Source organism: Colletotrichum godetiae (genome assembly GCF_030913485.1).
Source record: "Colletotrichum godetiae strain CBS 193.32 chromosome Unknown BDP55scaffold_6, whole genome shotgun sequence".
NCBI lineage: Eukaryota > Fungi > Ascomycota > Sordariomycetes > Glomerellales > Glomerellaceae > Colletotrichum > Colletotrichum godetiae.
In genome coordinates, this window is record NW_026851254.1 from 1,426,022 (window position 1) to 1,453,234 (window position 27,213).

Here is a 27,213-nt window from a genome sequence, read left to right on the forward strand (position 1 = left end):
CATTCTTTCTCTTATTCCTCCGTGGATCGAAGGCGGTTACTCATCACTCCGCCCTTTTTTTGTGAACTTCTGTTTTACAGGTGACTTGAAATATGTGTCAGGCATTTCTGCTATGTAATTTTCTGTGAACTGACTCTAAGGTATCCCGCTACTACAAGTAATCATGATAGAAATGGCCATAAAATAACGTGAAATCGATTCACACATGATGGCTGGTCTCACACCCCGTTTGTGAACAAAACTTTGTTGTCTATCAATATCTATTCTATGGCTGCGCCGAGCAGCTACCTCATCTATTCTATGAAAAGTCTCATCATGAGTTCCCCGTCTGCGCCTCGGCAGCCTTCTCCTCGTTCCCTGAACCGCCCTTCCGATGCCGCCACTCTCTCGCCAAAAACGTCAACGCAACGCACAGTCCCAACCCAGCGAGCCCGACACCCATGTACAACGCGCCCCGGAATCCCTTGAACTGCTCCTCCTTGGTCCCCGTGCCCTTGCTGACATGCACCTCGACCGTGCCGGCGAACCCGACGCCGAGCGCGATGCCGTAGTTGACCACCGTGTTGACCAGACTCGCCCCGATGCCCTGATGCTCCTTCTTGACGGCGTTCGACAGGATCAGCGTCGCGGCGGGGAAGCTCATGTCCATGCCAAAGGGCATGATGATCATGGAGACAAAGATCTGCGCCCAGTAGATTTGGTTCTCGGGCGCCGTGGCCGTGAGGATGACGCCGACTGTGAAGGCGACGAGCGCCATCGTCATGACGACGGGCGGGCGCACCTTGAGCGGGCCGAGCAGCTTGCCCGTGATGACGGCCGCGAGGCCACCCGTCACCACGACGGGCGAGAACCACGCGCACGTGAGCAGGGGCGAGAGCGTGCGGATCTCCTGGAGGATCTGCACGAGGTAGAGCGTCCAGACGCCAAAGGTCGCCCAGCCGCAGACGACGGCCGCGAGGACAAAGGCGACGTCGGCGTTGACGGCGTCAAAGGGCAACAGGGGCTTCTCGGCGTACTTGAACTCGATGGCGGTGAAAACGCCAAAGAGGACGAGGCCGAGGATGAGCGGGACGAGGACCTCGGGCGTCTTCCAGCCGTCAATGGGCGCCTGATTCCAGGCAAAGTTGAAGAGGACCAGCGCCACGATGCCCGTGACGGCGCCGGGGATATCGAGCTCGACAAACATGTCGCTCAGCGTCCTCGGGGGGCGATCGAGCTTGGCGTGGTGCGGCTCGGGGATGATGAAGTACCCCGCGACGGCTAGGATCGCGAGCCAGATGGAGAGGGCCCACAGCGCCCAGGGCCACCACTCGAGCTCGAGCGTCGAGGCGATGGCGGCGCCGACGACGCCGCCCATGGGCGCAACGGCGCCGAAGAAGGAAAAGACCATGGCCTTGCGGTGGCCTGGCGGGTAGGCGGCGCCGAAGAGGGCGAGGGCGTTGGGGAGGCAGATGGCCGGGCCGATGCCCTGGAGGACGCGGGAGAAGACGGCGAGGGTGAAGTTTGAGTAGACGCTGAGGCCGGCGATGAGGGACCAGACGGAGAACCAGGCGAAGCCGATGATGAGCATGCGCTTGTAGCCGAAGGCGTCGCCGAGGCGGCCCGAGAAGAGGATGAAGGTACCGACGGTGAGGGAGTAGCCGGCGACGAGCCAGGCTAGGCGGGCTGGGTTGTCTACGTGGAAGGAGCCGCCGATGACGTGGAGGAGGACGAGGGTTTCCATGTAGGCGGCCTCTGTTAAAAGTGGTCAGTCTCATGTTTTCATGTTTTTACTCATGCCTCCGGAACGGTGTGGTGTTGTGAGATGGAGCTTGGGGATAAGAGGAGGGGGGGCAGCAAACTCACGAGTGCAGAACTGGGCCATGCAGCAAATGATTACGAACATGGCTTCGCGGGGGAATGACATGCTGTCAACGGCCCATACTGAAGAAGCATTGGATTGCTGCGGCGCGAGGTCGTTGCCATTGTCGTCGCTGGAGTCGTCTCTGCTCGATCGGCTGTGTGATAGACTCGAGTCGTCGGGGATGTGCTTGTCGTCCCGGAGCATGTTGACGTCCGGTGTCGCAGCGGCGGTTCGGTCGCCCGATGATGAGTCTATGCTCTTGCGGACATGCTGTTGCTGCTTCTCAGATGCCGACGGAGAAGCCATCGTGAACTGGAGTATGTGCCTTCAACCTCGGATGTTGCTACCCTGACATTAAAAAAAAAAAAAAACAGGTGACTCTCAACCCGAGCCAACAACGACGGGCGATGCTCGAGTTGAAGTAATAGAAAACGATCTACCCCATCAGGTTGACGCCAACGCGCGAAGGCGGGAACACCCCTCCGAACCGGGCAGGACCCATTTACAATTTGGAAAATTCGCCATTCCCGGACTAGACATACGGGACTAAGAAATTGAATCAAAGATCCCCGAACCAGGCAGGCCAGCGGGACAAGGGGACCTAAAGACTTGCCTTGGAGCCGTCTGTTTCGGACTTACACGTGGGATTGGCGAGTTCTAGTAAGAGGGTCCGGTCCAGGGTAGGGTGTACCGGATATGGGTCCTTTGGATCATGGATGGATCTTTTCTTTTCGTCCCTTGCTTGAAAATTGCTTCCGTGTGGTGGTTGCTAACTTGCTGACTGGGCTTTTTGGGCTCACCAAGACCAAGTTCCCAGTTAAGCACACACATCCTTGGCTCATCACGCGGCACACGAGTCGGCATTCCAGCAACTGAACTGTGTCGTCCATCAAACCAGTCAGTGCGCAGTGCGTCGGTGACAGCCTGTTCTATGGGACCCCTAGAGAGAGGATATTTTTACCCTTTTCGGGTATGACGCCCCAGCGGGAGAGACTCGGAATCTAATCTGATCTCTAAACTTCCCAACGGGACGGGACCATGACGTCTCCATCGGTGTATCCGTACGGGAGTACCTCGTCGATGAATTGTCAGCGACTTCAAGATCTTCAAGTTGATGACTGTGACCTTTCCTTCGAGTAAATCTGCAAAACCAGTGCTCAAGTTCAGACTGTCAGAAAACCTCCTCGAAGGCAGCCAAAGGTGAACACCAAGACACTTGACAACACAGCCCGTTCCGCCCATCGGCGAATCCGCCCCCGGGGCCGCGGGACACGCAAAGCTCTAGAACTCTCGACTACCTATTCGTGCAAGCCCCCAACCTTTCTTCCCCCCGATCCAGCTTCTGGTCACGAGCCTCTTTGTCAAGAGCTAAACAAGTAAGCTGGACCAGCGGGCGGGAAAGCCTTCGCCTTGCCCCTTTCGGAACCCTTTTCGCGGAAAAGCTCAACTCCAACAATGCTAAACGTGCCGTGAGTGCTTAGCAGACGCAGGGCTGAGAGGTTGAAGTGCGGGCTGGGCTGGTCTAGTGCCAAAGGCGCAAGAGCTTAGCAAAGCGCGTGGCGCGTGGCGCGTGGCGCACTGGCTTACATTCTCCCCCGCGCGCTCGGGATGGACGCCGCCATCCCACCCCATTGTGGTGGGCATCGACAGCGTCGAACTTTGCAGGGAGCTTGGGGCCCGAGTCAAGCCTAGTCTGACAGACAAGTTGACAAGTCCGCGGGTTCCAGCCACTGTTGGCGCTCTCGAGTGGCCGTATTCGGCAGCGCGTTCAAGTTGGGTTGAGATAAAGCAGCGCTGGTTGAATGCTGGAGCCTAGAGGACGTGAGGACCGGGTTGACATTCATTCAAGGGAATGTTTGGAAGATAATTATCTCCCCGGCGGGAACTGCTGATCATTCAGACGAACCCTTGCCATTCTGCTGTTCGTCGAAAGTTCTCCCAACTCTTCTGGTGTCATTTGCTCCTGGTGTGCGTCGAGTCGAGGTATCTTTCGCTCTCTGCAGCCAAGACTATCAATTTGGTATCACAATGGTGACAACAAAATGCCAGTTATCGTGAAGAATCGGGAAGAATCTCCATTCATGTACGAGTCAATCACTTTTAACGCCGAAGGGCCCAAGGTGGAATGTGAAGAAGATATTCCCGTATCTCCGTATTCCCGAAAACACCCCTCCGTTATTCCGCTTGGTAGTTGGTACCAGGCAAAAATGGGGCCGGTCTACTTCCGGTGGAGGAGGGGCCAGATCCGAGAAAAACCACGAAACCTCGCTCGAGAATCTCACACGTCAGAGCCGCGCGCGTATGTGCACGTCTTGGTAGGCTTATCATCTTCGCAAGGGAGACTTCAGCCCAAACAAATGTTGATACTATCTTATATAAGCCCCGGGGTTGAGGTCCCGAGGCGGCTGTCCTTCTTGCCCGGGATCACTGACAGCGGCTCGATGGACTTGCTGAACCATTACCTAGGCGTGCCGACGGTCACCATGGCCAACGGGTCGACGCCGGATAACCCCTTTTGCGTGCAGTTGATCCCATGAGCCTTTACCAGCAACCTTGTGCTGCATCTGCTCCTGACGCAGAGTGCCGTTCACAGGGCGTCCAAGTGTCTGAGCAGTGGAGACCGGGTCGCGGACCAGTACTACGGCCGGTCGAGTCGTCTATTCCAGCGAAGCCTCTCGAGCTTCATTGGCGGGCAGCCGCTCGAGCAAAAGCTCACGATGGGCATCGGTGCACTGATTCTATGCTTCATCGAGGCCAGCCTCCCATCTCTGTTTCGTTTCTCGCCCCACGACACCCAGAGCTTCGGCGCGCTTATTCACGTTGAGCATGATCTCCATTGACGCGCGCGTAAGCTGTTCCTCAGTAGTGACCTGGTACCGCTGGCGAAAGATTCAGTAGCGGCATCCTATGTCGGAAGTCTGTGTGGTTGTTGGCTAGACCTACTTCTCCTCATACCATCAATTTTCGAACTCGGCCGCCGCTTGCTGTCTCATACAGAAGACCCGAGTTGGTGACCCTCGGCGAACGACTTTTTCGTCTTTTCTCAGGTCCAAAGACAGATAGAGACCTGGGCACCGAGTCTAGCAGTCACTTCTGAGATTGTTGTTCTCGCCGGCTACATGTATCAAAAAGCAGTGCTGTTGTACCTGTATACAACGCTCTACCCTCACTCACAAGACGATGGCGACCGTCATCGCGATGATGACGATCTATCAGTGGCAACGGCCCAGGCGGCCTTATCTGAAGCCCTCGCGAGCCTCGCACAGCTGCCCCCGAACGTCCAAGTCAACACAAGCCTGTACTAGCCGATCGCCGTAGTAGGTTCTTGCGTGGTGGATGAGGGACAGCGGAGTTTTCTTTGCAAGCGGCTCGAGCATACGTTCTCTGCCGTTCGGCTAGGGAACATGCGTCAGACTTCGGTGTTGCTCCAGGACATAGGAAACGAACGCGATAGAGAGGGATGAGGAATCGTCGATTCGGGACCGTGGAGCATTTGCCACGTGATGAACGACCGACAGCTGTGAATTTCGTTTGCTTGAGATTCTACGTGGCAGGGCTTGGCAAAGGTTGCCTACGTTGACGAAAAGGAACCTGTCTCTTCATCAGCACCGCTCGGCCGTACTGTTCATCTCCAACGTGCCTTTGTCGGCGCCGCGCCGTTGACTACCGATAGCAGATCAGGGTTCGGAACTCACGTGTCCACCCCGAGACATTACAACCACGGCTGAGGATAGCAAGATACCAGCACATGCGCGCGGCTCTGGTGTGATATTGTCAAGTGTGGTTCCTGGCTCGACTTCGGATCAGTCCATTTCGGCGCATCATCAGTCATGCCACCAGGCGGAAACAGAACTTACAACGGCCCAGATGCCGCAAGGGTTCTACAAGACTGGCTTATTTAAACAGCCAGAGAGCTAGCCTACTTACTGACACAGTGACTCCGCATAGCGTTCACCGCCCTGAAGTCTTGTCGAAGCCTGCATCTCATCGGGTGCGAGTCGACATCAGTACATATTTCTCCAGTTTTAGTCCAACTCTGTTGAAATTTCAGCTCACAGGAGGACGGATGAAGGATAGTCCGCGGACTGTCATATAATTCACTACTTGTTCTTTCTCATGAAGTTAAGTACGTACTATGTACTGCCGTCGACGCACCCGAAGGGGGATGTGTTGTCATTCCCGGGGCACAGCGACCTGCCCCCCAATCCTGAAATCATAGTGATGCTCTGTTTAAATCAGGACCTGCCGTCCCGTGACCATGTTCGAGAGCTCCACGTATTATTCCAACTTTCAGGGTGTGGAAACGGGATGAAACCTCAAGCAATCAGCAAGCCCGCAAACTTGCCGTGGCGTTGTTTTCTTTGTCGAACTGGTACACCGAATCAATTCTTCAGGCTGGAGGATCTCTGATACTCTGGTATTTACAGAAGTAGCTAATGTTGGCCCTTTGTCGTTGATGACATATTCTTTAGTACTGAGTCGTGTTCATTCGGCTTGACTTGTCATCCGACCGGTCGGTTTAGTATTCATTTCCTGCCCCAATCTTGTGTCCCCTGCAACTCACTTAGTAACCCTCCATATCGTTCTCCTTGGCTAGATAGGCTGATGACTCGCTGAAGAGAGCTAAACGACCCACCCAGGCTGGTGTCAGGCGATCAGCACAGACAGCCGTTGGCCCCAAGCCGACGGAAGGCTCAGATACCCGCCCGAGTCCCGGCTTTAAGTAGATTGAAGGTCACTGCACATGACTCTGCAGCTGGTCTGTTGTCAGCCTTTTAATACATCTTACTTTATCAAGGTTCCAAAGTCAATCCGTGTCAAATTGCACAGTTTCAGGGCAGATCTAATTATGGAGTTCTCTCCAATGTCATCCTTAGTCTAGTTTCTAGTATTAAAACTCTCACACTGCAACATGATCTTCATCGGCAGCTCAACTCATTTTAACAGCATATTCTTTCTCAATTGATAATCATGAAGGCTTCTCTTTTTACCGCGCTGCTTGCCCAGGCTTTGGCCGCAAGTGCTTCGCAGATGTACTGTAACGGTGGACAAGGTCTCGCAAGTGGAAACACCTGTGACGTGAGTATCTGAAGCTAACGTGCAACCAAACACAACCACTGACAGATGTGTGTGTCTAGGGAAAAGGAGCAAACTCCTACTGCGTGAGTGGCAGCCGTTCTGCCTAGCAACCTATTTCTAACTATTGCCAAAGTGCTCCACGAAACAAACATCAGCATTCCCTACATTCCGAGGATTATGCTTCAGCCCGCAGAGCATTCGTGACCAGGAGGATACCTCTCAGCTGTGCTCTGGAGGTGTAAGTTCCCACTTCCCTTCTCCGTAAATGGACTCTATTACTGACAAACCTCCCCTACAGTACGTCTACTGCGTAAGTGACCGCTCACTAACGACGATGAATGAATGGCTGTTTACTTCTTATAGTGCGACTAAGCTACTGGAGCGCGTATCGATTCTTGAAACAAGTGCTGGGGGAGTACTCAGAAGGTCATCATGGTTGTTGAGGACGACCACCCTGAACGTGCATGATCTAAGTATGCCGTATGCGCTGTCAGTCGAAAATCGGTACAGGAGGCCTGCCAGGATGGAGCGGCTGATGGGGTTTATTATCAATAACACAGTAGATGAGAACTATTTCACTCTAATATAGGCGTCGGTGCGGCGGCAAAATCTCAAAACATCCATACCGTCTCCAGGCCCAATCATGATGGCACCATCACACAGTCAGACCGTCAGTCAACACCAAGAGGTGTATTTGTCTATTTTTTTTCATCATTTTTCCTATCTCAGATATTCTTTTTTCTTTATCTATCGTAATGCTATTATTAAACATGATATGACTTTACAAAATGATAGAATAGGGTTAATGGTTCAATATAGAGATCCAGAACAAAGGGCTCACAGCTCCGTCGTTGATCCAATTAATAATCTAGTTTAGTTCTCTTTATAGGCTTGTTTTCATAAAGAAGTATCTAGGAGTGGGGAGATTGAGACTCTGGAGGCAGTCCCCATGTCCATCAAGATGACTGCGGCCCCCCTCGACGGCAAAAGCGCCGCCTCGGTAATCGCTATTCGCGGGCTTATTTGGCAGAGCCAGGTCCGACCAGATAAGCGCAGATTTATCGGGTCACTCAATACCAGCGGCCCATAGATATTGAAAGCGGCAAACAGTCTCCAAACTCCACGAGATCACATGGGTTATGACGGCATTTCAGCTTATTTATCTCAAGCCAAACTCCACAAGGCATTGGAAGTATTCTGGCTCCCCTATACATTGAGGCCAACAACCCTTTTTTACCTTCTTCAGGCTCTAGAAACTGTAAGCAATCCGTTCTCTCACGATATCCTCCGAACAGCCAATATGCCCGAAAGACTAAAAGGGAGGAATATTATTATCACCGGTGCCGCTGGGCAAGCCTGTTCTATCGTCATCTCGAAGGGAGCAGATTGTATCTTCTTCAACGCTGAACGTACTCATATGATATTTATCGTGGTATTGGGCTAGAGGCTTCAATTCTCATGCTGGAAAAGGGTGCCTCTATCATAATGACGGATCTTAATCAGGAAATCCTCGACAAGGCGCTTAAATGAGTTAGAGACGTCTTAGCAAACTCTTGCGGACGTCTTGTGACTTGCGTCATAGACGTCTCGAATAAGTCCGAAGTCGAACAAGCCGTTAATCACTTAGGCCGCTGGGGCGGCCTCGACGTCATCTTCAACAACGCTGGCACTATGTACCCTTATGACGTCGACGCGCACGAGTGCCCCTCCGAAATCTGGGACAAAACGTTTGATATTAGCATCAAGGGCGTCTAGTACGGAAGCAAATATACGGTGAGGTCCCTTTGGAAATACGGTAAGACAAAGGATAGCGTTATTAACAATGCCAGTATGATCGCCATCGTCGGATCGGCCACGCTATAGTTAGCGTATACCGTAAGTAAGGGTACGGTCATGGCCCCAACTCGGGAGCTAGCAATTATTCATGCTAGAGAAGGTGAGAAAAACAATCTTTTTATAGAGCGACTCTTACAAAAAGTCGGAGATATCGATGAATCTCGCTAGTCTACTGACAAGTCGCAGGTTACCGCTTCGACACTATTTGCCCAGCGTCATTAAAGTATGTTTTTCAACCCCTCTCTTTCGTACGAATAAATCCGGACGGCTACCACCAATACGTCAGCCACAGTCCTCCTATACCTCAGGACTCCTTAGGCGACGAGAGAGGTGTACTTTCCTACCGGTTGCTTCGGCGAGGCCATCGAGCAAGCGTAGGTAGCTGTTTTTCTCGCCAGTGACGAGAGCAGCTTCATAAACGCACATGACATGGTTGTGGATGGCGGATTGACTAAGGCTTATGTAACCCCAGAGGGGCCAGCAACCGAGGCGCCGCGAAATTTGGGAAAAGTCTGATCTTTACAATGTCTACAAGTAAACACAGCACATGAGTAGTTTGTTAAAGTAGAGTTGATCTCTGCTAAACGGGACCGTGAGCAATAACTCGTTGAAGTTGTCATGGCTTCAATTTACGAGTATGTGCTATGGTTTATGTTGTCATCGTTGTAGTGTATACATTATTGTTATTAAACTTCTTTATTCGGAGGCGTTACGTTCAACCTTTCGAGAAAACCGTCATAGCCTCATTTTGCTTCCTCAACTGGAAAAGGGAGTCTGACTTTACACCTGTGAGCTTTACGTTGCTTATACCTTCCACGACTGCTGCTTGCCGACAAGTGTAACTCTTAAAACCAACATAAATATCGTCATTACCACCATGCCGAGTCCCGATAACAACTGCACGCCCAGGTAACCACCAGTAGCTTGTAGCAAGACACCCGCGATCGGCGGTCCAGCCAATGATCCAAACGCATTAGTTGTGCACAGCATTCCCAGCCACGTGCCGTGTAAGCTGAGGTCAGGCACGAGACTCGAGATGACGGTGGGCGGAAGCGAGACGAGCCCACCAGAGGCGAAGCCGTAGGCGAGGGCAAAAGCGATGCTGCCCGCGGCGTCATGTACGGCCAGCCAGCTCAGCGCGACGGCGGCGATGGAGACAGAGACACCGAGGAGAACATTGATGGGTCCAAAGTGGCCGGCGAGCCAGGCGGGAAAGACTCTGCCGAGGATCGAGCCCGCGTTGAGAATCGCGACTAGGTAGTATGCTAGTTTCGAAGAGCCTGGGCTTGATAGGCCATGGGCGAGGGAGTATTGTTGAAGATAGTAGATGGGTGCCATGTACGAGAAGAAGTTGAAGAACATTGCTGCGGAGAAGACGACAAAGGAGACGTTTCGGTACGCAGAGAGATCCAACATGACGCGGCGCTTCCGCTTCCCGGCGCCTTCATCATCGGACTCAGACTCGGCCCTGCGACGCTGCCGCAAGACGCTGAAGGCAAACGCGTTTGTAGCGAGGGAGATGAAGGCGAGGACCCGCGTCGCCCAGGGAAAGCCCACGCGCGGGCACAGGCTTTGGAAGATGAGGGGGTACACGACACCGCCGAGGGAGCTGCCCGTTGCGACGATACCCGTGGCGAGGGCGCGGCGCTCAGAAAAGTACTGCGGGATGATGGAGACGGAGGGGATGTAGATGCACCCGGAGCCCAAGCCGACGCAGAATGCTTGTGCGAGGAGGACCTGCCAGTACGCCGTCGCGATGCTAGTCATTGTCATGCCGAGGAAGATGAGGGTGATGCCTGTGAAGGTGAGGCTACGGAAGTAGCCTGCGTCGTAGAGAGGGCCGACGAGTACGCCTGTGAAGAGGAGGAGGGAGGACTGGATGGAGCCGATCCAGGCTATTGAGTCGGCGGATACGTGCTTCATGTGTTCTTGGTAGTATGCTTGGAAGACGCCGTAGGAACTCAAGATACCCCTGCGGCGGAAGTTAGTTGTGAATTGCTTCTTAGCAGCAGGTCGTAGCTGACAAGATTGGAAGGAAGACTACTAACCATGAGTTGAAAAATAGGAAGAATGAGCCCGCAACCTGGAGCCAGGCCAGACGGCCGCCATCTTGAGGACGTGATTCGATCTCGACACCTTCACTCTCGTTGACGGCCGTGGTCTCTTTCTGCTGCGTTGCCGTGCTTACCTCGGAAGAGGGTTCCGAATGTGGAAATGCATCGTTGGATATGCGATTGTTGAAAGACATGACAGCGAACCACTGGGAACTCGAAGCAATGCCATGAGGAACTTGAAGGTTCTAATACATTCTAACAGAAACGAGTGAGAGAAATCGATTGCAACAGTTCAAGAGTAGGCGTAATGGTTTGTAATGCATCCCTCGTTTTGGAACACAAATGGCATGGCTACTTTGAGCAGTCTCTTTTTCCAAACGGCAACTTGTGCGCCGCGCCGAGGGGCGCCGGCGTCGGGAGGGGTTGATTGACACAAGTCATGATGAGTTGCCGCCCCATAAGGCGCAATCGACGTCGGAGAAGGTTTCCCCATCGTTGCTGAGCCCAGTCGACAGTGTGGAGGCCTTCTTGAACGGACTGAGCCCCGCAAAGTTGGGTTGGGCCTACAGTCTAACAGCACTTAAGTACTTCATAATAATTAATCTTCATAGGTGGAGGGGGGAGAGAACTGCGGAAAGCGGAAAGTGGAAGAATGAACATGGACCCGGCTGTTTGCCGTTCGCGGTTAGGCTCTTCCCGAGACTGCGGAGACCATCCGAAGCCGAACTTTGTCAGATTTGTTCGGTTAGACGTTCGGCAAGACTCAGAAAGTTCGGCTTCTTCGCTTTCATTCCTCCATGATCTCGCCGAAGACAATCGAGAATGAGGAAAATCTGGCACAATTGAAAACTTGGAAGTCTATTCATCCCGGGAGAAAGTTTGTTGGTATCGTTTTGATCTTCTTTTCGGCTTCCCTGTGAATATCGGCAGTCATCATGGAGTCCGCGTCTTCACCACTCCGCTACCGAAAGAACGGTCGGCTTCAAGCATGCGACCCCTGTCGCCGTCGCAAAGTCGCATGCGATCACGCTCGCCCGGTTTGCAGTAACTGCAAGAGAAGGAGGCGAACGGAACCGTGCGAGTTCACAATGAGTACGCCGGCGCAGATGCGGCCAGGAGCTCCCCGTGCTGTCTCGGAACGGACGTCTCGTTCAGCAAGTGTAACGTGCTCGGAGACGGGCGCCGAACATAGTGAACGGCAATATCAGCCTGCAACGGCGTCCACACTAGTTGGCCAGCAGTCTGAAATTAGCCCTGTCGTGACGGAAACGGAAACACAGGGGCAGTGTGCTCCGGGTCGTGAGGCCGTTGCGCCGGAGAGCGTATCCGGCCACCTCGGCTTCATGTCCTGGAGCGACGTGTACAAGGAAGTTGGCAACGGGCTCTCCGGCCACGACGTACACGTTGAGAAGGAGGTCCGATTCACTTCCACCACCGGCCGGGAATCCAGGTCGACCATCGTTCTCTCCGAAGATGCCAGAACGCTGGAGACGTGCCTCTTCATTCTCCGTTTGGTTCCCGACGAACGCCAGGGCCGGGCGCTCTTTGACTCACACTTTGACCCGCACAATGCCTTCATCCACCCCGTCGCCGTGAGGGCCCTGGACTCGCTGTATGGTACTTTCGGACACTATCTCAGTAACACGACCCGGGACGATGCGCAACTGTCCGAGTTCGCGCGGCGGCTGTGCTATAACTCGTCCCGGCCGTTCTTTGAGCACGAGCCCGACCCCGATTTATGGATTGCCCAGTTTACAAAGGAGAATTTAAGGTGGGAGACGCTGGGGCTTTTATTCATTTATTGGGAGATGAAGCTTCGGAATGAGCAGCTTCCGAGGACGGAGGTTGGGAGAATGGGGTACGGGCAGAAGAACGCTTTCAGGAAGTGTATTTTTGACTGCATTACTTTGGCAAGGCAGGCCAACGAGGTTGGAAATACGCTATTGCTATATCTTTACTTCAGAAGGATGATTATTGAGTCTGTCGTTGATGGAGATACTAGTAAGTTACTGCTAATATGCCACTTCTCGACCCCTATTCCAGACGTGTAATCTTCATGACAAGCAGCTGACGTGAAACATAGGTCGTTCAACATGGATGACACAAGGGGAGACGGTCTCACTCCTCACCTTCCTCGGCCTGCACGTTGAGCAGAACAAGGGGCCCTATAAACCGACCCTGGCATCGGAGCTGCGGAGACGGCTCCTCGTGAAGATTTTCGTCCTCGATAAGGTCGGCTCGGCGATCACGGGACGACCGCCCGCCCTGAGTCGCCGGTACATCCTGACGCCGATGCCGCTTGATATACGGGACGACTACCTACTTTGCGACGATGAGACAATTAACAAGGCGGGGAGATCGCTAGACAAGTCGGGATGGAACCCCGACGGGGCGCTGAACTCGGTCACGTTCTGGCGAGCCCGGTATAAGCTCATGATCATCCGTGACGAGATCTTTGAGGTTGCGTTAGGACCTGAAGCGGCTATATCGGTGGAAGTTCTGCTGTAAGTGGGAGGCCGAGGAACTATACGAGAAGTTCAAGCCAAGGAAATGCTAATTCCATGTCAATTCTATAGTGCATTGAAAGCAAAAGAGTTCGCGGCCGCGCCCGAGATGCCGGCCATTATGCGGTTCCAAGAATCAGACATACGAAACCCGAGTCTCACTGGTCAGATGTTCCACGTGCGGCTGCTCATGCAATTGGAGCACTTGCAGAACCTCTTCTTCATCGAGCGACTTCTGCATCGACAGGACTGTTCCAACAAGCGGGATTTGCTGTCGGTTAGCTATGAGATGACAGCGACAACGTTGCTGTTCTGGACTGATACGCATAGTCTCGGTGTCCTGTGTGAGGATTTTAAGTGGCTTGTGAGTTCAACACCAAGTCAAACCTCAAGGAATTATAGGCATAGGGAATATCAGGACTGACAGCATTGACTTCGTTAGGTCATGGCATACGCCGCTCCAGGAGGCGGAATTCTCTGCCTAGAACTACTAAAGCCAACCTTGACTCTCGCAAACAGCGGAGTTCCTGTCACAGACAGCAACGGAAAGGTCATCACTAGATCTGGCATTGTGCAGGTGCTGAGTCTATTAGTCGGCTTCCTCAAGTGGGTGAGCCCATCCGAGGCCTCGGGCAGCATTTGCGCGAGCACCATGGCCATTGTGCAGCAGGTGCTGGATGAGGCGCTCAACGGGGCACCGAACAGCCATCCGTCTGGCGATGCCATGGAGTGGGACTTCTCGGCCCAGTTAGATTTCAATTTTGATCTTTTGGACACGTATGAATGGATGCGACCGGAGTTTTCGTGGAGCGACTTGCAGGTATAGAGTTGGTGTGGGTTAGAAGCTAGTATCTAGAGTTGTTGGTCTATTTTACTAGAGCGGCTCTTTATGTAAGACTACAAACAGGATCTCGAACCATTTCTGAAGCGACTTCAACAAGAACAAGGGGAATAGTAGTTTTCGCCTGTCAATTAATGGTACAAGATCGTATTGTCCTATTCAACGAGAGAAAACACAGTAGTGAGTGCAAGAATGGCGTGGTGGGGTAGCTATAAACAGTTTACCGTTCAGCCTACAATCAATTGGTCGGTTAGCTCAGTTGGTTAGAGCGTGGTACTAATATTTCACCTGAAATGTTGTGTAATGCCAAGGCCGGGAGTTCAAGCCTCCCACTGATCATAGTCTTTTTGTCCACGAAACCTTTGGTCGCGGGTTTCCTCAAATTTTCTGAACACCGTCGTTTTTTGATGTTGTGAAAACTCGTTTGAACCTTTCGCTATCCGTTGGAGAATCCCGAGTGGTGACACGGCCTATCATCCGATTGGCTTTCCCCAAAGTGAGTTGAAAGCTTTACAACCGTGCAACTCTTATTACGTTTACGGGCAAGCTTCGCAGTCTTTGTTATTTGCCCTGCTCCGTCAGGTTTTACAACGCTCTATCCACCGTATAATTTGGTTCACGCTGAAACGGCTTTGATGAAGTAGGAGGGAGGCATGGAGAAAGTAGCTGGTAAGACCTCGATCGTGTTTAGTGAGGATGAACGGTTGCGGTTTTCCTCATGCGAGGCAACCAGAAGTCCGCGCTAGATTTGCAAGCGATGTAAGTTGCCATTGTTATTTTCTGGCTTCCAAAGTTCCTCTTCGGGTATGAAAATGACTGTTGTGTTTCTAAATGTGCCCACTCCAACTCACAAGACCATTCCATCCAGAAGCAGAGCCTGAGGACCTGAAAGATGTGAGAAACACGGCTCAATCCGCTAGCGCGAGCTTCGAAGTTTCTATGTCGTTTCTATGAGTACCTGTACTTTGTCGTCGACGTCCACGAAACTCACCAGCATCGAATTTACAACTGCGACTGTCTCGAATCTAGCTGTACTTGCATAGCTTCCTTCTCACTGTTACACCGACCTGAACCTCTGCTAGGTGAAGCTACTCCTGATGATGTGATGAGTTTCGTGGGCAACTTTAGCTTCGCATCGGAGGCGACTGACTCATGATATGGTTCGTGAGGGGGTAGACTGACTGAATCGACTAGTTTCGCCGGTGAATGCGGTGATGGGATGACGCTAGAATAAGTAAGCTTGATTGTCGAAGCAGGGGCTAAAGCTGGCACTTGTTACCGCACTGGCAAGTGGCTCCGGGAAGGTTCTGGTCGATCGGCTAGTTCGCTCCGGTTAGCCTCGCCGTATCTGCAAGACCAAAGATATATCACATACTGGCCATTCGTTTGAGAGCTGTGACTTGGCTTTCGCAGCAGTTGGCGGTTCAAGCTGTCTACCAAGGTGTTTTGCCACATGCATGGTACGAGTTCTCCTTCTGTCACTCATGGTCACTTGCCACTACTGCTCATCTCCGAAGTCGACGGCTCAGGATTGCCTGAGACAAGTGTAATTGTGGCGTAAATTGAAATGCCAAGATTGACTACTTGAAAGCGCGATGCTTGACTTGTTCGTTCAAGTATGTATACTTAAATGTCTGTGGCTGGGAACTTTCACGTGGCACGCCCTAGTGTTGCGAGAGAATTATCTTAGACAAATGCACCGGTGTCTTCGTAGAAGAGCACACAGATGGTGAAGGCTTGATTAGATCGCCCTGATGACCATTAGCGGAGTTGAGGCTAGGTATTTGCTTCTCCGAAGAGATAGACCAAGGCGAACCGTGTCAAGACAAACAAGGGTACTGCAGCGTCCACAGTACGCACCTGCAGTCAAGGGCAACACATAGACCGGAACCTACCTCAAGGTTTGATCCTCGATATAACCGCAGTACTCCTTAGTCGATAATGAACCACTTCAAGGTAGTGGAGTACGAACGCACTCATCACTTGCCGCGAGGCATCCCTAGACCTAGCTTAATCCGGCTGAGGGCAAGACAGTAGAAGGGCCGACCAAGTCTACTCTCAGTCTCTCATACTTTGAGTGAGGCATTCAATACTACAAAACCGATGCAACATGTTTCCAAAGAGCCGATCGGCTAATGAGAACTCCAAGCGCGATATGCCTCAATAATAATAGCCTATAAGCGTAAAATGATGGTGAGTGACAACTACAACCATCCATATTCTCACTCCAGTGTCCCTCATGGACAATAGTGTAGCCCCTTCTACCTATTACTTACACGCAACCCCGCAAGCGAAGTCTACTAGAGTCTTGGAAACGCGAAGGTCAAAGCGCAAATGCTTCCGCAGCGTCGCATCGATGCTGAAGAATGAACCATCGCTTAGGTCGCAAGTGGTGAATCTCGGAATCTCCCCGTTGGAGGTTGTGAGATTCTGGTAAATGATGTGGCCCCCAACCGCGTTTCATCCCGCCGACAAGATTGACTTTGAGAGCGTGGCGATGGAAGAAGCCCCTCGCATCGGGGCCGCATAGTGCTCGCTTCATGCTCCAAAGCGCATTCAGTTGGCTGAGTAAGTAGATGCATCATGACGCTCAATATTTGATTTAGTATAGCATAGAGCCTCAGTGAGTCTGCCAGTCATTATACTTAATTCCTTGTACAACACAAATTAGGGATGGTAGTGTTGCAAAGCTAAACTTTTGTTGAGGAGTACCTGTAGCAGAAAATCCGCGAGAAGCGAGCAAATTTGCCGAAGACGCAAGGGAGAGAGAGAGAGTCGTCATGTACTCAGTTGACTCCCGACCTATTCAGCATTACAGCTGCTCTTGAACACTTGATCACTCATCCTCCGTCTGGTCAACCTCGACTAATCATGGCCGGTTTACAGCAAGACTGTCGATCACCAATGCTATTGAGTGTTAGTCATAGTCTTCTCGTCAGGTGAGTATTTGCAGAGACAGCAACTAAAGTAAGTCGTCACGCAAGGTGTCGGCCCAGATCGTTGAAGAGAGTCTTACAGAAAGACTCTTACGCAATGCGCCTGGAGTCACCGACACCAATATGCATGCGCCCTATCCCGCTCACTCAACGACTTGACGTCTCAGAGACGACGAGATCGTCTCAAGTCATTGCTTAGATTCCTTGCCCTGGTGTCGATCCGCAACGGTTAGACCGCACCAAACCCCCATCCACCTATTTTCAATAGCTTCTGAAGGGGGTTCTATAGGGTTGACCACATGTTACGTCGGCAACTGCTGGCTGCAACCCACTGAGACACGTCAATGCAGATCCGGGCAAAGCTGCCATTGGCAAGGGGACATCTCGTTGCTCAATCTACAATTGGCCAGTCACATACGCCAGGCAATGCGCCACGCGGACACCCGCCTTCAGAATAATACCCGGTTGCCTTGCCGGGGGACGCCGCCTCTATCTTGTTGAGCCATCGGCTACCTCCCCCACTAGACCTGTAGAGAATGAACGTTAACCCAAAACTGTAGCCAAACCGACTGCATGTACAATCGCTACAAGATATCGCGTAAGCTCAGGAAGGGTAACGAGTGCCACATTAGGCAAGAGGCTAAGGCGAGAGCGGTTGGCGGACAGCGGGCTTATCTGTCCTAGGCCAAGACCACGTTGACAGTGCATCCGCCCACGGCCCGCTCATGGCCCTGGGAAGGACTCAATCCGGCTGAGTGGGTGCGGAGCCAAATGTCAAGGTATCTCTCCGAGTGGAAATGGGTGTTATTGGGGGCCCTAGACAACCACCAGCCCCTTGTACAAGGGTAACGACCTTGGAAGGGTGTCCCAAATGGATTCAACCACCGACGATGGGGTGAAGGAACTTGGAATAGGCGGTCGAGAACTCGGTTGTGATAGCCGGCCAAGAAGCCACTATTCCCGTTCTCAGGCTCAAGTCCGAGGTTCTGCTTGTTTAGGGACGCTGCTTGCGCGGGGGCCATCTCAATCACACGATCAAAGAAGGGGTCCGAGCGGTTCGTTGTTGAAGGATCAACCATCGCTGAACGGACGATCTCGTGGTTTTCGGAACATTTTCGCACTAATTCGGGCCATCACTTCCGTAGGGAGATCTTTCGGTGAGTCGATTAAGTCAATTACCATTGGGCATACCTTCTGGTACTCCCTCACGCTATTGTGGTATCCAAAAAAAAAAAAAACATCTTGTGTCATACAACTCGTTGCAAGCGCAGACTTCGAGCCAAAATTCCGCTAGTAACAAAGGAGAAACAACCAGGGCAAATCAGAACGGGGAACCGCTTCGTCCCGTCCTCCCTGTCTTTGAGCTGCCCGCTTCCAACTCCCGCATGTGAACCAAGCTCGTCTCGTCGTGATAGTCCACAGTGTACTCCTTGGTGTACATGATGCCGTTCGGGCTGCTCGAGAGCCCCGATTCGCGATCGACGGTCCTGACCTTGGCATCGTTGCCCAGCGTCCTGTTCCGGCTGCGGCCGTTGCCGCTCGATTGGATGTAGTACTTGGCTGCTGCGGATGTGCCGCGCCGTGTCGTGCCCAGCAGCTTGGGAAAGAAGCCGACGAGGATGACGCGTATTGAGGGCATGCAGGCGCAGATGATGCCCACGTTGATTTCGACGGTGGACCAGGTCGCTACTTCGAATTGATCCCAGGTCGGGTTCTGGGACTTTGCGAACGCGACTAGAGACTGCAGGCGCAGAATACTGACGACGGTAACACTGGGGTCATGTTAGAAAACATTCTCAGGGGAAATGAACGCGGTTTGAAGGCTTACAAGGTGCCGACGAAGAACATCATGGCCACGCCCACCTTCTTCTTCCAATGCAAGTTCAGGCCCTTGATCTGAGATAGAGGCAGAGCGAGCATCCAGATATCCAACACAATACTGATGCCAGCATTGGCCCAGGCGATGGCGTTGATATCCAAGCATTGTCCGTTGCGGTTTCCGTCCCACTTTGTCCAGTAAAAGCTGATCGGTTGGCATTGAAAGATGGCGACAAATATGAAGGTGAGGCCGAACACTGCGTTGAATCCGATGGTGCCCCAGATGAGTTTCTTGATACTGCTCTGCGAAAAGATGCGCATATAGAAGAAGAGGAGAGACATCTTGAGCAGCGTAACCTGAGCGAAATACATCGGCTCCATGATAAAGAACCAATACCCAAAGTCGTTGATCTTGGTGAAAGAGACGGTCCAAATGTCCTTGCCGAGGCCGTTGGCGGCGAATCCGTGGGTGTTGATTACAGTTCCCGGAATGCCGGAGCCGAGTGTAATGAGAATAAACCAGTCGTCCATGCCGAGATCACCCATTGTCGCAAACACCTTGTGTACCAGGCGAATAATTACGAATAAACCAGACAGGCAACCCATTGTGATGGAGATGGTGTTGTACATCGGCGTGCGGTCTCTCGGGGTCGCGCCACATGTCGTCTGGGTGATGTTCTTGGTTGCTGTTGGAGGGCGACGGGTTAGACAACAGGTCCTGGGGCGATTTACTTGATGACACCCGGAGGAAGGCAAAGTCACTCACTGAGGGCATTCCTGAGAGTACAGTTCTGCAGAACACAGGCTTCAACTTCGACCTGCAAAGGAGCATTGGTGCAGATACACGTCTGGTTGGTCGACGCGCATGGGGAGCTGAGGACTGCCGTGACAAGACATGCTTGCTGTCATATAGTCAGTATTTACAGCATGAGGAAGTTCATTGCGTTCAAGATGTAACATACTGCGCATTTTGGTAGCGATGCTACAGCTGAAGCAGCATCGCTTTGCGCCGCGGCACATGAGAGCACCGCAGCCACGGACAGCAACAGAGAGATGAATCTCATATTGGGGTGTTTCCAGGTGAGAGACGAGGGAGAACCTCCACCTCTTTCAAAAGAGGGCCGGGAGAAGAAAACAGGGTCGTCGTACAAGCTAGATATGTATCACCTCAACATGGCGTGAGCGTCATAATCGAAGAGTCGTTGGTCGTGATGGAGGCGTCAAAAGGTTTTACCAACACGAGGTGAAAGGGGCGGGAGGATGGGCGGACGGGAGGGATTAAGGTTGTCGTGAAACACCTTCCACACCCTCTGTCTTAGTCAACAAGCACAAGAAAGAAGAGGCCACTTTGGGGGAGCTCCTCGGGATGGGTTGCGTGGTTCCTTCGTAGCGACATGCCAACGCGGAGATGATGCTCGATGCAGCAAAGGGAGCTTCTTCTGCGGTGCGGCGGTTCCACTTGGGATCAACGCCACACAAGACCAGTGTGCCGGTAGCGTGCGGTCTAGTTTCGACACACGGTGGTCGCCGTTACACTTCAAGGTGGTATGACGGCTGTTGAACTGTTCTAGCAAACGGCGCGCCCCTTTCCCCATCGTTTCTACGCACTATACAAGTCTCAGTGGTGGCGGCGGAGACCGGACGACGGCGTGGTTTCTGGTACTCACTCCTAGCCGAGGGCGACGTTTGGAGGGAACTCGACCATGGTTGGAATACCGGACAGGACAAACATAGGACCCCAGTTCCCAGCTCCGGCTGTGGGATACCCAGGGTTGACCCAGGACGACGGCCGTATATGGCAGGCGAGGACTGCCTTGCGCAGAGAGAGAGAAAGCGAGAGATGTGATACACTGACATGCAGGAGGCTCCCCGTCAACGTGGCATGGCAGCGGACCGAGGCCACGACTGGTCTGGAGCGCCGCACATGTCGGGTAGGGGACCGGACTTGCAGTGAATACTAGTGATCGAGGGGTCAACCCATGGAGAGAGACTTGGATGAAAATGCGGATGGAGGGCCGTCATCTGTGCCACACAAATCCACCCATATCCGTACTTCGTACATGCATATCTTCAGGGTGGGAAAAGAAACCCCAGGAAGGGGGGGCCCAGCCATGGTCGCCGAACCAAGGCGAGCAAGGGTCGGGGAGCATCGTGAGCGCAAGGATCAACACCCGGGGGGCCCAGCGAGAGGAAATTCTCCTCGAACTTTTCGCCCTGGAAGAGGGGCTGCTCTCGTGCTTTGTGCAGAGGAGAGCCCAGATCAATGATCACAGATGCGGTGGCAGGGGCCAGCATCCCACCGGTATTGAGATGCCTTGCCTGGAAACCTCCTCGCGATGCCACTGCGGACCCATGGTAAGCGTAGCCCGATCCCGATGAACAAACAATGGGAGAAATTTTTTTTTCCAGTTCGGTGGGCAATCGCCGACGGCACGGCAAAAGCTTGTGTGACGACCGGAGGCTGGCCGAGGCTGGCGCGGCAATGCAAAGCTGAGGCGAAGCTGATTGTTCCCGAGGAACGGTTGCAACTTGTAAGTGGTGGTGTGGTGGTGCATCCAGCTTTGACACACACAGAGAAGCAAACCAAGATGCCGAAATAACCAGGAGGAAACGCCCGAAGAAGAGCCAGAGTTTCGGTGTGGCAGGTTCAGTAACCGCATCGAAGGAACCTCTTTCTTTCTGGAAGACCGCCCCCCGTGCCCCCAAGACGGACACGCAAGGCATGGCAGGCTCATCACACACAGACTCGAAGGGGGGCGTGTGTCCTGTCCCTTTTTTACCCCTTGGGACGTTAGCCCGGACAGAGATGGCGTCGCAGTTGGCCGGTGCTATCCCTATCCTGGTGGCACATCCGGCACGCTGTGTGTGGAGTAATTAGTTGAAAATGGGGACGGTTAGAGGGTCTGAGCCGGCACGACACGCCATTGGTGGCCAATGTTCGATCAAAGTTGGGATGGGGAGGAGAAAACTGAGATGTGCTCGATGGGCGATGCGAGTATTCGAGCCAATCGCCGATATTATGACTCGAGAAGAGGCAAGATATGGACTCTACCACTTGTCCTCTTGAGTCTATATCCGTATATGTATGGGTTGTCCGCGTGGGTTGGCTCAGCTCGGGGGAAGCAACTCTCGCTTGAAGTCGCTTCACATGCAGGCTGCAGCAGCGGATCGTGGGCAATCTCCATGGCTCATATATTGGCAACCGGCCGAATCCTTCGGCACTCTGCCCTGTACTCGGCCCAATGACCGGATTATGTCGGATTATTCGCGGACTGGTCCAGGGGAAGGTCCATCATCCATAGGCGGATCTCGACCTTTCTCTGGAAGACCAAGGGGGTCCATTGGAAGGGTTCGATACTACCCAGCAGAGTAAATGTGGCCTGAGAACCCAATACTTTTGTCTCCTGTCTGCCCCAGCTTTGGGGGATTCGTAAGGGTTCCTCACTGATAGATTAAATGTTTCTGACCTGTCGTCCGGGGTTCATCGTATCTCGCCGGATGCACTATGAAGGATCGGGGCTTTGTTTGAAAGGGTTTGAACTCTGTGGAGAACTAGTGGAGGCAAAAGCCTGAAAGTATGAAAAGCGGCCAAGTTTTCCTTTTCCACCGTGCGTTGTCATCTTCGTCATCTATCCGCAAGCTGTGTGACGAGCTTCAGCATTCTGCAGAAATTCTGCATCCTGATAACGGCAACGCGCGTTGAGCACTGACGAAAGGCGTTGAGCCGAGGAGGGCAGAAAACAATGAATAAGAACAGACTAAGAGAGAGCTAACCTCGGGCCAAGTGGCGGTTGTGAGATGAAGAGATGAAAGAGGCGCAAGACTAGCTACTCGTGTTCCCATCTTCTAGTCTTGTTCTAGCGGAAGCCATCGGACACCACTGTGGCACCGTCGCATGCCCCTCCGAACCATTGACGACAATTCAGCAGCCCGTTAACCGTCTCTCCCCGGAGCGCCGCCGGGCGCTGTGGAGTTTCTGACTCTGCTTCAACTCGCGGATGTTCCTCGGTTCCTATGGTTCTTTTTTCCATTCTTGTGCCAGGCTTTTCAGCTGCACCCTCGTATGAGACGGCGGACCCTATAATGGGGCACTTCTGATGCCATGTTCCTTGTCGCAATCACGCCGGGACCGGGGTTCCGGCGGCCGGCCGTCTGTGAGCAATGGGCGAGGACTGGGGGATGAGTTACTTTGCGGCTTGCTTGCCTACATAGTATGCCTTGAAAGAGCCCCCCGACCTTAGGGCAAAGCCACGCGGCGGGAGACCTGGTTTCCGTGTGGTGATATTGGGGGCCGCGAGATTGGAGCCCGTGATGAGCCATTAGTTTCCGGCGATTGGGTTGGAATGCGGGAATTATTCCATCTTATTTAGATTTTAGAACACATCGGAAAATTGTCACTGTGGATGGCAAGATTGTGCTAAGACTAAATGTCTCAATTCAGGCATTTGTATGGTCTCGGACGCGGGCCAGAACCCTCTCTGTCAAATAAGAGCCAACAACAAAATGTCATGCACTTCGCATCTATCCCGCAGGCAACTTGCCGGCTCTTAGGGCTCTAGTCTGACTTCGAAAAGCAGAGTCAGCCAACGTGATTCGCCAATGCCAGAGTCCACAGCCCCTCGAGTTTCGCGGGAAGATCGATGTTGGCGAAGGCGACTGGTTCATGCGAGCACGGGCTGACCTTGGCCACTGACCCAATTTTCTGCCCAGTTCAGGCTTACACGTGGAACCTGCTCCACGGTTCTTTTGTCTCTGTCTGCGTGCCTGCTTTGCTTACTGTGATTTTGTCAGACTTGAGTGGTAGGCTGACGGCGTGTCAGAGATTGACGAGTGGCCCTGTTTTTTTCTTCTTCTCCTGGTTCCATTTTTGCTCCTGTTTGTCTAATACTGAGTCTTGGAATTTGAATCATTTCAATGAAGGGAATAGAGGTAGGTGTCGGGCAACTCGCAGATCCAAGGGCCCGAAAACCCGGTTCGGTGCTCTGGGTTGACTGTCACTGATGTACTGGCCCTGCACGTGTGGTCTGCCAGAAAGCGGCGTAGAATGGCCATGCGTTTTTAGCAAACAGCCTTGGCTGCAGCATGCAATCTGATTTTGCAAACGTGCATCCCTTAATCATGTACGGAGTAGTGAGAAGGCTTTCCTGCGTTGCTAGTCCGAAGAAACTTCCAAAGCTCTTGGCTGGCCATCCCTGGAATTCTGTTCTCTCTTTCTTATCCTTCCCATTTAGAACGGCAGAGTTCGCTCCCGAACCAGGATTTGCATAGAGTTCAGACGAACGGAGATGGCTTCCTCTTCCATCCTGCTGCGACACTGGTGGGGGGAAGCATCTAGGTTTTGACAGCTATACTGGCATGTCGGTATTCTCTGCGACAGCATGGTCTATTGCATTTGACACACCAGCACCTCCTCTCACATTTCTAAGTTCCAAGAACATGTAGCTGACTGCATAACTAAGTACACAGTAGGCTTTGTTGGTTTGGGGAAGCAATCTTATCAAGCAGTTTGCAAGCCTCAACTGACAACTGCTGGTACCGATAAACGCCACAATATCTAAAGGCTTCGGATTGATGTCTTGCCAATTCAGCGCTCGAGACCTAGGTGACATCGCGCTAGAAAGAACGAACAATAGAGTTCACAGGCTTGGCAAGGGTCACGATCAACAATCAAACCAATCGCTCGGTACGCAAACTTCTCTTTCAGGAAAGGTATCCGCGTTTGCGGCCAAAAATTGACTTCACCCCTTGCATTTTTCGCAATCCTGCTGTGCCGCAACCGCAAAGCCAGGGATTTGATTTCAATGTCCGAGTCCGAGTCTGTCCAAGACTCCAATCTACCGGAGTTGAACTCGGAGGCGGCTCCGTTATCCATCATCCCCATGCGCTCATCGTGACAGTCAGAGAAACATTCGTGATGGATTGGCCAACTACTCAAGAGTGGCCCGCAGCTTCAATGTTACGATCTCACGGAGTTCTTGCCGGTTGCCAGGTTTATCTGGCATTGGGCGCGAGGTTCACTATTAGGGTTTGCGGAGCTCCTCTGACCACGCCGTTTCCAGATTGTTACCGTCACAAATGCCAAATTGTCAACTGCAAGTTTGCTCCATCCCTTTCGTGTAACCTGAGGTCTATTCCACAAACTCTTGCACTTGGTTCGTGGCAGCGAAGGAAGGATCTACGGCTGATGACCTATCGCATTAGCTCACGTTTATTAATATTTATCTTGGCAATCGCAGTCATGTATGCGCAATTGTTTGTTCGCTTGTGCCCGGATTTTGAATTCATCACTTGATTCACAGTTAAATAAAGCGCAAGCAAGACTACTGGATTTTAATTTGGTCTCTTGCAAACTCTCTGCGCCTTAGTGGTGTAGATGGTGTCACGTACTCAGCCTTCCATTCTGGTAAATGCCTCCAATCATATGGCGTAAGAAGGGCCTGTTGAAAGAAAAGGCGAGAAAGGCAGCCAAAATCAACCAGGATTTGGAAAAAAGGCTAAGATGAATTGTCCTCTCAAACAATCGGCTGTTCATGTAGGATTTAATAATGCTTCTGTTGATCCCAAATGCCAAGCCGACAACGCCTCAAAAAACTAGTATCCACCCCCAAGCCCCTTCGCAAGCTCGTCAAGGTCTTTCCTTTGAGTTTCTCTTGAATTGAACAAGAGCTGTAAGAACTCGAAACTGGTTTCATTTGCATAAAACATTGGCGTCTAGGAGAAGTCAAAGCTGATGGTGTGCAACCTAAGGCCAAGCTTGGGTTGTTGATCGTGTCATCTAAGGTGGAATACAAGTCCCATGAGTCTTGATTTCTGAAAGTTCTCAATTCAAGCGGGGGAAATTTACATTCTGATGAAAACTACACAAAATATATCGTGTTGCCCTGAGTGAGTCTACTTTGAGATCAACACGCATACTCATCTGCTGCGAGGTCGAGGAAGGCCAAGTCAAATCCCATGCCATCAAATCGCAGTCATCGAACCAGTGATTAGTTTCTGCTCAGATCCAGCGTTCTATAGAATATTGACTAAATTGAAAAGCAATCTAGTCGCCGGTTTGTCGTGGTGTATGACCCGGACGTAGTCCGGAGCTGGCTTAAGTCCGCCCCGGCCGATGTCTAGTGACACGCCGATGCGGGGCCGTTCACATCTGTGGCCCTTCGGGTTCAAACTCAACCCCCGTATTTACGAGGTGAATGATATAGCATATAAACTCGTTCGTCTTTTGAGTTATTAAAAATGCCTATTGTCGGGGTTTGATCAAAGCCTCTGTGCAGACATTCCACTTCCATCATCATGTCTCGTCCTCTCGCTGTCCCAAATAGACCTCTTACATGGCTCATCACCGGCTGTTCATCCGGGTTCGGACTAGCTCTCACAAGACTGGCGCAACAACACGGCCACGCTGTCATTGCCACCTCACGCAATCCCCAAAAGACACCCGACCTAGTGCGTGAAGTCCAGGATGGGGGAGGGCGCTGGCTCTCGCTCGACGTCGACGATCTAAACTCGGGAGACATCATCACGGACCTCGAGAAAGCTGGAATCCATATCGATGTGCTGGTCAACAATGCTGGATGGTCCATTCATGGCCCGGCAGAAGGTTTCACTGAAGAAGAGACGAGGTCGCAGATGGATACGGTCTTCTTTGGACCTTACCGGCTGATGAGAGCGTTGGCTCCTCTCATGAGGGAGCGAAGAAGTGGTATTATTGTGAATATCAGCTCTGGGGCTGGGTTGGAGGGGAGAGAGTCAATGGGCGTTTATGCTGCTGCGAAAGCTGCGATGGATGGTGAGTGGAATGAATCTAGACTCTCTCGCGAGTTACTAGCTGATGAATTTATGTGCAAATAGGAGTAAGTAAAGTCCTCGCAAAAGAAATGACTCCGTTCGGCGTCCGTGTCTTAACAGTTGCACTTGGGTCGTTCGACACGAACATGGGGCCGACAGTTAGGCTGGCGAGTAACCCTACGCCTTTTGACTACGATGGTAGTGCTCTGGATGCGATTTTCAAAGTCATGGTCGCATCGGCAACAGAGGGCTTCCCCGCAGATGGAGATCATTTGAAGGCGGCCAAGGTGATATATGATATTGTCACTGGCACGGGAGTAGGAGCGGGTAAGGAGAGTGAGAGAATGCTTCCTTTGGGAAGGGATATGGCGAAGAGAGTTGATGATGTTGTTGGAGGGTGGCAGAGAACCATGGAGGTCTTTAGAGACATATGCAACAGCGTGTACTTGGAAAAGTGAAAGCCGCACGTAGAGTCAATTTCATCAAGGTCATCCCAATGTTGAATTTCGGAATG

At 52.3% G+C, this 27,213-nt stretch overlaps 8 protein-coding genes and 1 non-coding gene across 9 annotated transcripts; 6 read left to right on the forward strand and 3 right to left on the reverse strand.

Annotated features, from left to right (window-relative positions):
• Positions 1-228: 228 nt before the first annotated feature.
• Positions 229-2,210, reverse strand: BDP55DRAFT_651012 (major facilitator superfamily transporter). The gene is made up of 2 exons (XM_060574019.1): positions 1,846-2,210; positions 229-1,734 (listed from the first exon to the last, which is right to left on the reverse strand). The coding sequence occupies exons 1-2, from the start codon at positions 2,147-2,149 to the stop codon at positions 314-316; spliced, it is 1,725 nt and encodes a 574-aa protein (XP_060434212.1). The 5' UTR covers positions 2,150-2,210; the 3' UTR covers positions 229-313.
• A 4,396-nt stretch (positions 2,211-6,606) lies between these two features.
• Positions 6,607-7,757, forward strand: BDP55DRAFT_651023 (uncharacterized protein). The gene is made up of 5 exons (XM_060574020.1): positions 6,607-6,922; positions 6,982-7,005; positions 7,056-7,160; positions 7,221-7,232; positions 7,286-7,757. The coding sequence occupies exons 1-5, from the start codon at positions 6,815-6,817 to the stop codon at positions 7,292-7,294; spliced, it is 258 nt and encodes an 85-aa protein (XP_060434213.1). The 5' UTR covers positions 6,607-6,814; the 3' UTR covers positions 7,295-7,757.
• Positions 7,758-8,222: 465 nt separating this feature from the next.
• Positions 8,223-9,328, forward strand: BDP55DRAFT_701601 (uncharacterized protein; the record flags this gene model as incomplete). The annotated part of the gene is made up of 8 exons (XM_060577926.1): positions 8,223-8,288; positions 8,369-8,393; positions 8,454-8,676; positions 8,734-8,750; positions 8,790-8,858; positions 8,883-8,899; positions 9,077-9,132; positions 9,157-9,328. 8 exons carry the CDS (start codon positions 8,223-8,225, stop codon positions 9,272-9,274), a joined length of 591 nt encoding a protein of 196 aa, XP_060434214.1. The 3' UTR covers positions 9,275-9,328.
• A 234-nt stretch (positions 9,329-9,562) lies between these two features.
• BDP55DRAFT_603324 (major facilitator superfamily domain-containing protein) lies at positions 9,563-11,436 on the reverse strand (the record flags this gene model as incomplete). Its single annotated transcript, XM_060571073.1, has 4 exons — positions 10,807-11,436; positions 10,496-10,730; positions 10,316-10,405; positions 9,563-10,213 (listed from the first exon to the last, which is right to left on the reverse strand). The coding sequence occupies exons 1-4, from the start codon at positions 11,004-11,006 to the stop codon at positions 9,563-9,565; spliced, it is 1,176 nt and encodes a 391-aa protein (XP_060434215.1). The 5' UTR covers positions 11,007-11,436.
• Positions 11,437-11,502: 66 nt separating this feature from the next.
• Positions 11,503-14,445, forward strand: BDP55DRAFT_651026 (uncharacterized protein). Its single transcript, XM_060574021.1, has 4 exons — positions 11,503-12,813; positions 12,896-13,316; positions 13,389-13,680; positions 13,759-14,445. The coding sequence occupies exons 1-4, from the start codon at positions 11,748-11,750 to the stop codon at positions 14,140-14,142; spliced, it is 2,163 nt and encodes a 720-aa protein (XP_060434216.1). The 5' UTR covers positions 11,503-11,747; the 3' UTR covers positions 14,143-14,445.
• On the forward strand, positions 14,402-14,496 carry BDP55DRAFT_t66. Its single transcript has one exon. It is a non-coding gene; the product is annotated as a tRNA-Ile (tRNA).
• Positions 14,497-18,251: 3,755 nt separating this feature from the next.
• Positions 18,252-20,457, reverse strand: BDP55DRAFT_651031 (CFEM domain-containing protein). Its single transcript, XM_060574022.1, has 4 exons — positions 19,874-20,457; positions 19,678-19,813; positions 18,922-19,597; positions 18,252-18,865 (listed from the first exon to the last, which is right to left on the reverse strand). The coding sequence occupies exons 1-4, from the start codon at positions 19,973-19,975 to the stop codon at positions 18,415-18,417; spliced, it is 1,365 nt and encodes a 454-aa protein (XP_060434217.1). The 5' UTR covers positions 19,976-20,457; the 3' UTR covers positions 18,252-18,414.
• A 75-nt stretch (positions 20,458-20,532) lies between these two features.
• BDP55DRAFT_651033 (uncharacterized protein) lies at positions 20,533-20,894 on the forward strand. Its single transcript, XM_060574023.1, has one exon. The coding sequence runs from the start codon at positions 20,615-20,617 to the stop codon at positions 20,870-20,872; it is 258 nt and encodes an 85-aa protein (XP_060434218.1). The 5' UTR covers positions 20,533-20,614; the 3' UTR covers positions 20,873-20,894.
• Positions 20,895-26,204: 5,310 nt separating this feature from the next.
• Positions 26,205-27,157, forward strand: BDP55DRAFT_543720 (uncharacterized protein; the record flags this gene model as incomplete). Its single annotated transcript, XM_060568434.1, has 2 exons — positions 26,205-26,700; positions 26,763-27,157. The coding sequence occupies 2 exons, from the start codon at positions 26,205-26,207 to the stop codon at positions 27,155-27,157; spliced, it is 891 nt and encodes a 296-aa protein (XP_060434219.1).
• Positions 27,158-27,213: the final 56 nt, after the last annotated feature.

What these genes read in the sequence shown, in the direction of transcription:
- BDP55DRAFT_651012 (XM_060574019.1), bottom strand. Translation starts at nt 2,149, where the DNA reads ATGGCTTCTCCGTCGGCATCTGAGAAGCAGCAACAGCATGTCCGCAAG. An exon ending in CATGGCCCAGTTCTGCACTC is followed by an intron (nt 1,735 to 1,845) that starts GTGAGTTTGCTG and finishes CACTTTTAACAG; the next exon opens with AGGCCGCCTACATGGAAACC.
- BDP55DRAFT_651023 (XM_060574020.1), top strand. Translation starts at nt 6,815, where the DNA reads ATGAAGGCTTCTCTTTTTACCGCGCTGCTTGCCCAGGCTTTGGCCGCA. An exon ending in CAAGTGGAAACACCTGTGAC is followed by an intron (nt 6,923 to 6,981) that starts GTGAGTATCTGA and finishes GTGTGTGTCTAG; the next exon opens with GGAAAAGGAGCAAACTCCTA. An exon ending in AAGGAGCAAACTCCTACTGC is followed by an intron (nt 7,006 to 7,055) that starts GTGAGTGGCAGC and finishes CTATTGCCAAAG; the next exon opens with TGCTCCACGAAACAAACATC.
- BDP55DRAFT_651026 (XM_060574021.1), top strand. Translation starts at nt 11,748, where the DNA reads ATGGAGTCCGCGTCTTCACCACTCCGCTACCGAAAGAACGGTCGGCTT. An exon ending in TGTCGTTGATGGAGATACTA is followed by an intron (nt 12,814 to 12,895) that starts GTAAGTTACTGC and finishes CGTGAAACATAG; the next exon opens with GTCGTTCAACATGGATGACA. An exon ending in ATATCGGTGGAAGTTCTGCT is followed by an intron (nt 13,317 to 13,388) that starts GTAAGTGGGAGG and finishes TCAATTCTATAG; the next exon opens with TGCATTGAAAGCAAAAGAGT.
- BDP55DRAFT_651031 (XM_060574022.1), bottom strand. Translation starts at nt 19,975, where the DNA reads ATGAGATTCATCTCTCTGTTGCTGTCCGTGGCTGCGGTGCTCTCATGT. An exon ending in TACTCTCAGGAATGCCCTCA is followed by an intron (nt 19,598 to 19,677) that starts GTGAGTGACTTT and finishes GCCCTCCAACAG; the next exon opens with CAACCAAGAACATCACCCAG. An exon ending in ATGTTCTTCGTCGGCACCTT is followed by an intron (nt 18,866 to 18,921) that starts GTAAGCCTTCAA and finishes ACATGACCCCAG; the next exon opens with TGTTACCGTCGTCAGTATTC.
- BDP55DRAFT_651033 (XM_060574023.1), top strand. Translation starts at nt 20,615, where the DNA reads ATGGTTGGAATACCGGACAGGACAAACATAGGACCCCAGTTCCCAGCT.